Genomic DNA, 9,967 nt, shown 5'->3' on the forward strand with positions numbered 1-9,967 from the left:
ATGTGAACAAAAGGAAAGCAGAAAGGGCAATATCAATACCAGGACAACTAGAGTTCAATGCCAAATTTGTGAAACAGGACAAACCTAGACTTACTTTATTAGGTAAAATCCACACTAAGCACATAAAGGTTACATATTAGATGTGTAAAATAGCATAGCATCAAATGAAAGAAATTTAAACTCTTAAATTACCAAGAATAAACAGGCAAATAAGTTTAAAGTATAGAACTTATATATTCAACTATATGTCTATGACAAAATTTATCAAATACATAGGATAGTATTTGATATAATTAATGATTTAAAATAAATGAGCATTAAAGGGGTGCCTGGGTGGATCAGTCAGTGATATCTGACTGTTGATTTTAGCTCAGGTCATGATCTCATGGCGTGGGATTGAGCCCCACATTAGACTCAGCATGGAGCTCCTTGGTATCCCCTCCCTCCCTTCTCTCTGTCCCTCCCCACTCGCGCACGCTCGCTCTCTCTCTCTCTCTCGCTCTCTCTCGCTCTCTCAAAATAAATAAATAAACTTTAAGAAATAAAATAAATGAGCATTATATACTAAACTTTGCACCATACAAGTAAGGCTCAAACATTCCTGCTACTTTCTAAAGAATTATTCAGCTATATCTGAAAGTTTCAAAGAGTAGACATTTTAACAGTCATGTTTTCTAACCACAGTATAATTAATACCAAAAAATTTCCAGTCAACTAATGAAAATTCTCGTAATGGGAGGGAAAATTCAAAGAGGAAATAAAAACTAGTGTAGACTATTGATAAGAAAAAGGAGGAAAGTACATATCAAAATTTGTGGGTTCTAAGCTTTTTTTTAAGGTGACTTCATCTTCTTAAGATTGAAAAATAAATGAGCCACAGAATCAGAATAAGAAACTATATAAAGGAAGAAAAGCAACCCCTTAGAGATTTAAAAGGTTTTAATAAGTGGAAAAGAAGACCAGAACTGATGCTTAATCTAGGAACTGGTTCTTTGGGAATAAAAATGAAAATTTTTAAAGAGAAAAACCTCTGATAAACTTGCGAAAAAATGCAAAATTCTAACAATCCAAATTGAAATTTGCAGTCAAGAGATATTGTAGTTTTCAAAATATTGGAGACTACTTGATGCAATTTTATACTAAAAACATGACAATCTAGAAATAATAAATAAATTTTGAGAAGAAGGAGTGCCTGGGTGACTTTTTGGATTAAATGTCCAACTCTTGGTTTCAGCTCAGGTCATGATCTCAGGGTCATGAGATCAAGCCCTGAGGCAGGGCTCGGGGCTGAGAGTGGAGCCTGCTTAAGATTTTCTCTCTCCCTCTACTCCTCTCAGGCTCTTTCACTCATGTGCTCACTCTCTCTCAAAAAAAAAAAAAAAAAATATATATATATATATGAGAAGAAGAGAATACCATTTGAATACAAAATCAAATAAACTGCTCTAATTCTAAGAAAATAACTAGATATATAGCCAAAGATGTATGTGAATAGCAACATTATTTGAGAATAAGGATTATGTCCTTATTAAGGACACACTCTGAAGCTAGATTACATGAGATAGAATCAAAGCTGTGTAAACTTGAGTGAGATAGTCAACTTTCCTGAACCTCAGTTTCCTCATCTGTAAAGAAGTATACATAATGAACTATGTATTTCATTCATAATTTTGCTTTATAAAGACCTACTCTAAAAATTAAAACTCTGAATTTTTATGCAAAAACATGCTAAATATGTAGAACTAAAAACTCCAATAATTAGGGCCTGAACAAAAAAGTATTTCAGTATCTTAATGGACTCTATTTAATTTGTTAGAAAATACTTCATAAATTATGAAAATATAGGAATGAAGAATAATTTCTTCTTCAATCCTAATATTTAAGGGAATAGGAAGTACAATGTTTGATAAAGTATGAGGATAAATATTTTCCTCCTGCTGACTCATATCCATGTAATGTGTTTTCAATTCATGTTCTAGTATTATATGCGTAGTATATGATTTAAAATTAAAAACAGGCTTTTTAAGTCCAAACTATCTGTAACATCACCACAAAAGGGTGATACAATTTTTGTCAAAGTTTGAGCACCTGTAAGTGCTCCATTTAAATTTTTGCACATCATAATAATAACTAAAAGTTAAATCAAAGTGGGTAAATACTGAAGATCAAGTGTATTTGTTTTATAGTATGACACTGTCCACTGAAGATAGTGGCTAAAGCTTTAATTAAAAATCCATTATACAATTGCAAGAAATAACATTAGATTCATCTTACAATGTTGACCCTGCATATCAACTTTTTTGGTGTTTTAAGATAATACTAAAAATAGTGTATTCTGTGAAATAAACAAATTAGGAGCTTCATGCTATTTTGTTTAGTTACATGATCTTCATGCTTTGGTTGAATTAAATTCATATAATTGCCTTTTATATCCTTATTATTAAGGGCACCTAGGTGGCTCAGTCAGTTAAGCGTCCAACTTCAGTTCAGGTCATGATCTCATGGCTCGTGAGTTTGAACCCCACATCGGCTCTGTGTAACAGCTCAGAGCCTGGAGCCTGCTTTAGATTTATATACCACAGAAAAGAAAACACATTGAAGTAAGAGAACATACAGAAAAAGAGAACACATGCTTTTTCAAGATGTCAGATTTTAGTAGATTTGAAACTTCTTTCTTTTTATATGTAGATTTCTTTATTTCAGATCAAGAGCTTTAATTAGAAAATCACTTGTCAACAGGCATTCTGTGCATCTTATCACATGCAAATTTATAGTCTACTTTGTTGAGCATATTCAGCTTCCAGTAATACAGTTTGGGTTTTGTTAATAGGGATATGGGCTAACTATATTTAAATATGTCATAGAATATATTGCAGAGTAGGCTTAGAATCTATTTTAAATGACTGTACCAATAGCGAATGCAGTTACATTGTTGCTTACAGCAGGCTGGAGTAATGAAATTGTCCATAGTACTGGAATCTGCATATAAGCTTATTTCTTTCCATTTTTTTTTCTTTAAATGTTTGTTTATTTTGAGAGAGAGAACATGCCCACTCACCAGAGCGGGATGGGGGAGAATGGGCAGAGAGAGAATCTCAAGCAGTGGCTGTCAGCACAGAGCCCATGGGGGGGGGGGTGAGGGGGCACTCCATCTCACCAACGTGAGGTCATGACCTGAGCCAAAATCAAGAGTCAGATGTGCCGCCCATGTGCCCCTCTTTCAGTTTTGAATACTTGCTTTATCAACATTATGATATGATCTCTTCCATATTCAAGTGTTTATATTGTATAGTAAGAAATTTTGGTAGCAAATCAAAGGGCTCTGAAAAAATTTATTATTGTTAGTTTTTCACAGAGGATAAAAAACAAGCTGCATTTAGATGAAGGAAATCTATCTTTCACTTTACCTCATTTGTTTATTGCTCTCTTGTCAGTGTCTTAGAAATACCTTCATGAGCCCATTATAGCTATGGAAATAATCCCAATTCTGTGATTAAATACTCTTAGAAATCTTGTTATTAGTGAATTATCCCACAGGAACTATAGAGGTGACCAAAGCCTGACCAAAGCCATATTGATATTTAATAAACCATAACTATCACTGAAACTATCATAAAACATTATGCAATTATAACCTTTTATAGTGATTTAAACTTCAGGGCAGTAAACTTTTAAGCTAAAAGAAAACCACAGAGATCAGTAACCAAGCCTTTCATTTTTTGTAGGAAGAAACCAATCCAAAGCAGCTAGGCTAACCAACAATCTATGATTTTGGCTAATTAACTGCAGAGCTGAGACCAGAACTTTTTTCTGATTCCCAATGGAAAATATTCTCTTCTCAGAATACTTGCTCTAGAGAAATTCTGTTTGAAAAACATGGGCACGCTAAGTATACCAAAAATTCCAAAGGACTATTAAACTTAATTATCATAAATTTGACCTAACATCAATATATTAGCAAAATTGAATATGATTTAAGTACTTGTTTTTATTACTGATTTATTCATTTATTTTGCATTCTGAAAATGGCTCTTTAAGACTGATATAGATTCTGGTACCTGGGTAGCCTCAGTATGTTGAGCATCTGGCTCTTGATTTCAGCTGAGGTTGTGAGCTCACGGTTCATGGGTTCGAGCCCCACATCAGGCTCTCTGCTGACAGCATGGAGCCTGCTTGAGATTCTCTGTCTCCCTCTCTCTGCCCTTCCACCGCTTGTGCACACACACCCTCTCTCTCAAAAATCAATAAATAAACATTAAAAGAAAAAAAGACTGATTTGAGGGTACCTGAGTCACTCAGCCGGTTAAGCAGCTGATTTTGGCTCAGGTCATGATCTCGTGGTTCATGAGTTTGACCCCCGAGTCAGGCTCTGTGCTGGCAGCTTAGAGCCTGGAGCCTGCTTCAGTTCTGTGTCTCCCTCTCTCACTGCCCTTCCCTACTGGTGCTCTGTCTCTGTCTCTCTCAAAAAACATTTTGAAAAATAAATAAAAATATATGTATATATTAAAAAGACTGATTTAGATGGCTTAGATTATTTTTCTTTAAGCTATGAGAGAAATTTTGACATGTTGCCTTTTATTCACTTATACTAGCATAAGTTTTCCAACTCATACCCTCATTACTTAGATTAGAATGTTTAAAAATAACTATTGTGATATCCAAGTAATTGAAGTTTTGGAGAATTTTAGTTGCAGGGAATTTACAGCTTTGCTAATGGGTGTCTTACACAAATTAGTAGCCTCAGAATCACTGTAGAATTTGTTAGAAAGAAACTCAGCTTCTCCTTTATTTATGTATGTATGTATGTATTATGTATTTATGTATGTATGTATATATGTATTTATTTATTTTATTTTTAAGAGAGAGACACAGTGCGAGCTAGGGAGGGGCAGTGAGGGAGGGAGACGCAGAATGCGAAGCAGGCTCCAGGCTCTGTGTGGGTCAGCACAGAGCCCAATGTGGGGCTCAAACCATGAACTGTGAGATCATGACCTGAGCCAAAGTCAGATGCTTAACCAAGTGAACTACTCAGGTGCCCCTCAGCTTCCCCTTTCTGAGACCTAGAACTACTGAGTGGGAGTCTGTGTGCAAATAAGCTCCTTGGTGATTCAGCTATGCCTTAGGATTTGAGAAGCACTTCCTCAGAGAGTTCGTAATCTCAGAACCTGGTTCTACTTAATGTCATTTTCTTATCTCTTTCTTTCTCACCTTTCTTTTTGTGTTCTGGCCCCCAGGTCCCTAAAAGGACCATAAAAATATCAGCATGTGCTTCAATAAGCAAAAAAAAGTTCAGGTCAAAAGTATGTAGACAGAAGGAAAGGATGTACATCTCCTCATTCAGAGAGAGCCTGGAGGACTATTGGCTAATTGTATGTCTTTGGGCTATTTTTAGCATCTACCAGATCTACAGTTTCCCCCTTTTCTGTGTTCTCCTAGAGTCATCATTCACATTGGTCCATGCTCCCAAAACGAAGGTTGTATAACTACATTGAGAAGTGAAATACAGGAGTTAATTATACTGTGTTGACTTTACAGAGGGTGAGCCACAAAGCATCAAAACCAGGGACTGCCTGTTCCAGTTAAGGACAGAGAACAGCAAAGGATATATTATTGGTTATGTAACCTGGGAACCACTGTGAATAACAGGCATTGTGAGGCAGATGAAAAATGGTTGTGATTAAAAGCAAAGGAAAATACCTAAGTTTAAGCCTCCATCTACAAAGATGATTCTAGTGAGTTTTTTCTTCTAGTGAGTGATGGATTGAATGTCTGGTGTAGTGATTAAAAGCTTAAACTCTGAGCTAAAACTTTCTTGGTTCAAATCCCAGCTCATCTACTTCTTAGCTGTCACTGTGGGCAAGTTTCTTAACCTCTAACTTCTTCATCTGAAAATTGAGAAAACAATAGTACTTACCTTATGGGGTCATTGTAAACAGCAAATGAGAAAATCTAGGTACAAAATACTTAGCAGAGTGTCTGAAATGTAGTAAGGGCTCAGTAAGTGTTAGAGTGCATTTATTTGTTCATTTATTAAGATTTTTCTCTTCAGTTTCCCTTATGAATGATAGCATCAATTTTGTGTCTCCTCTGGGATTTGGCTCTGGTTTGTGGCCATGAAAATAGCTATGGCTTTTTTAAAGGAAATTCTTGGGGCTAAAGAGTGAGTGTTGATCACCTCTGAGATAATAAGTGCTAAGCTATGTCTGATGGTAGTGGTTGTGGTAGGGAGTGTAATGACAGAAAAGGAGAAATGTTATACAGTCCCTTGAGGCACTTAGATTCAGAATGGAAAGAGATGAGATACACACATTCATAGACAAAAACCCCAACAGATGGTTTTAAAAAATGTGTGTTGAAAATTGTGTAGCATATAAGGATATTTGGATGATTGAAAGGCAGCCATCAGAATTGGTCATTAATGGCTGTCATTTTCTTCAGATGTCTTCCATAGAGAATGAGGAGAGAACGGCACTGATGTATCTATTATGTAAAACTATAGTTTGACAAGCATGAGGGATTTCTTTTAAATGGACTTTTGAATCTTGATTTAAAAGCTGACTAAGCACAGGAAGGCTGACTAAGAAAGTCTTGGTATCTATGTTGCTAAAATAGTTGCCAGCTTCGACCCTCACTGTGGTTATATGAACACAGGGTGCAGGCAAGAGAAGTTCCAGAGGGTGCTAATCAGGCAGTGTTCTATAATCTCACCATTCCACTCAATGTTTGACTACTTTGTAATGCTTTTGAAGGAATTCAGGCTTTGGAGAAAATGGGAAAGTGGAAGAAGTTTATAAATGCTCAATAAAAGGACTATAAATTAGGTGTTGAGATGAAACATAGAACTTGAGAGATTCTCCATCCTGAGGAACTTAGGAAGAAAAGATGGCTTAGAGATAGTTCTGTAGAAACTAGTGTTGCTTCCTTCTTCTCTGTTCCCTGTGGGTCGTGCTGCTGTCTGCATGTTCAGAGCAGTTTTATTTTATTTTTTTTAATTTTTTTAATGTTTTGTTTATTTTTGATACAGAGAGACAGAGCATGAGACGGGGAGGGTCAGAGAGAGAAGGAGACAGAACTGGAAGTAGGCTCCAGGCTCTGAGCTAGCTGTCAGCACAGAGCCTGACGTGGGGCTTGAACCCATGAACATGAGACCTGACCTGAGCCGAAGTCAGAGGCTTAACCGACTGAGCCACCCAAGCGCCCCTCAGAGCAGTTTTAGAAAGCTGCTTCTATATGCAGGTCTGGAGGAGGTGGACGAGGAGACACCAAATTTGGGCTGGGGGTGGCAGTGCAGGGAACAGGTAGAGTTGGTAGCAGGAAGGCATTGTATTCACATTTTGGGAAAATGAAAAGACCTGAACTAGAACTGTGGTGGTAGGGTGAGAGCGTAGAGATGGTTTGTAAAAATCACTTTAAAACTCTGTGTCATAGACATCTGTAAAATGGGGGGAGCACCTTTCAGGGGTAAACACCCAAGGCCATCCTCTAATTCTAGAAATAAGGGAACATCAGCATCTGTCAGTGGATGATTAAACATTGTGCAGAGATCTCTCAGAGTCTGGAGGATATTTTCAGCCTGGAATTCCCTTCAGTCGTTGGGTTCGCATTCTCTGTGCTCTGATCTGACTTTGTTTCTTTGTGCTTCTTTTCCACAGTGCTCATGTATCCCAAGTCAGCAATGTTTCGACGACTGGAGAGTAAGTTTTTTGGATTGGGGTTTTTCTCTCCTTTCCCATTTAGCAAACAGAAAAAAAGCTACTCTGATGGTATATAGTATTGGAAGATTAATGCAGTAAGCAACCAATGGTGATTTTTAAAACCAGAGAAGTGAGGTAAATAAGAAGTGTTCCTGTTTGAGCTTCTGTGTGGGTGTGTGACTAGAGACAACTCAACCGTTTGAACATGCAAGATTTTTGCTTCAGTCAAAATAATGTCAGAGTCCATTAATATTTGCAAAATAGGTGTTTGGGGAGGTTCTTGCAATGAGAGATGCCATTCAAGGTTAAAGTAGTAACAATATCTTTATCTCTTCCCTCATTATGTTTAATCAGCCAATGTTAAGAAGTACCTGCTCTATGCCAAGCATAGTGTTAAGTGTATAATGTCAAATATGCCTTGGGCTCTGCCATTAGGGATTCTATAGCCCAAAAGGGACACAGAATCAAAAGCAAGTTCATGATGGCAACACTCCACAGGGCAGCAATAGTGCTCTGTCGATTATGTCCACCATCTGTCCTTTTCCCCCTCAGGCTGCCAACTGCACATGGACTAGACTCTAAACTCCAGTTACCTGCCCTTGCCTACCTCTCTGACTCAATTGCTTATTATGCTTTAACCTCGTGACCTTCTCTTTCTGGAATAGGCCAGATGTATATTTGCCACAGAGCCCTTGTACTAGCTGTTTTTCAGCCTGGCCATTAATTTTCCTATAATTCACTTTTTTGTTCCAATGTCCTTCATCTGAGAAGCCATCCCTGACAATCCACAGTCACTTCCAGTCCTGTACTCCATTTTGGAGAGAATTTTTCACCATCTGAAATTTCATGATGTGTTTATTACCTGTCTTGCCTCATAGCAATGTAAGCTTTGAAAACACGAGGGCCTTGTCTGTCATATTTATGTCTGCATCCCTAACACATAGAAAAGTGCCTGATATATATTAGGCACTAAATAAATATTTGTGAATAGTTTCTTGCTCAAAGATTTTGAATCGCATCTTCCTACCTTCTTTGCTGAGACATAAATGAGCCTTTTTAGAGCATCTTCCAGCAACAGGGATCAGAAAGAAAAGGAGGGAAGAAATGATAGGGAGGTAGAAGAATTTAAAGAAGCACTTGTTGGTATGAATTTGGATCTAATGGGATCAACTGGGAATTTTTTTCTTCTTTGTTAGGTAAAGAAGCAGTGAGAGGAATGACCTGTCTTAGCTTTGTAAATTTTAAAGTGATTCCAGAATTATACCAAGACTGATGTGTCCTTGCTTGTGTGTTTCCTGACAACCTTCACTTCTTTTATGTCTTGTATAGTTTGGAGAAGTTGTGAGATGAGTTTATATGTATGTGTTAATTCACTCATACCCCCATGTACCACTGTTAGGTAATCTTACATCACTGGGATATAGAGTTCTAAATATATAAGTTCTAGTGCCCAAGTTACACTATACTTGTCCAATGTCTTCAAATAATTTTAATGAAATTACTACACATCTGTTGGAAAACTACATTTGGAAAGTCTTAAGTTCCTAAATTTCTTAAAACCCATTTTATTTAAGTGAATGTTTTTCTTAATCTGAACATTTTAAAAATACATACATGGTTCTTTTAAAATTTTTAATAGATTTATTGATATACAAAAAACTATACATACTTTATGTACATACAATTTGATGAGTTTGGATGTGATTCTTTTTTCAAGTGCAGAAAAACATGGTTTGAGGAGAATATGTTTAGAATTTTCCATGCCAGCTTATTTAGAATTAAATAGTGTGGTGATAAAAGGTTAGATACATTAAGAGATTATATAGCTTTAAAAAGGATACCTTATCTGTCTCATCACGCACTCCTTTTAGCCCCTGTACTGAAATATTTCTTCATGTTGAACAAAGTGAATCTGTCCTACCATCTTTAGTAATGAGTATTGGGATGTTTGCATGAATACAGCTTCAACTATATATGTCATAATTTAATTAAATGGAGGTTCAGAAAGATTTTGCTGTTCTAAGTAGTAATTGTTCTGGTGAGGTGTTCCTTTTTAATAGCATTATTCCCTGCATAATTTTATCTTACAGGGATTCTAAATAGATAATAACCACCAAAAAATTATTTGTGCCACAAAAACAGACACATAGACCAATGGAATAGAATAGAGAATCCAGAGCTGGGCCCACAAGTGTACGGTCAATTAATTTTTGACAAAGCAGGAAAGAGTATCCAATGGAAAAAAGACTGCCTCTTTAGCAGGTGGTGCTGGG

At 36.6% G+C, this 9,967-nt stretch overlaps 1 protein-coding gene across 2 annotated transcripts in view; it reads left to right on the forward strand.

Annotated features, from left to right (window-relative positions):
* FAM13A (family with sequence similarity 13 member A) overlaps nt 1-9,967 on the forward strand; it is a 313,453-nt gene that overhangs the window by 241,894 nt on the left and 61,592 nt on the right. For both annotated transcript variants that reach the window (XM_029943172.1, XM_029943165.1), the window contains one exon: nt 7,653-7,694. In XM_029943172.1, the coding sequence (XP_029799032.1) occupies nt 7,653-7,694 (42 nt within the window). The remainder of the gene's footprint in view (nt 1-7,652; nt 7,695-9,967) is intronic.

The sequence above is a fragment of the Suricata suricatta genome, chromosome 1 (genome assembly GCF_006229205.1).
Source record: "Suricata suricatta isolate VVHF042 chromosome 1, meerkat_22Aug2017_6uvM2_HiC, whole genome shotgun sequence".
NCBI lineage: Eukaryota > Metazoa > Chordata > Mammalia > Carnivora > Herpestidae > Suricata > Suricata suricatta.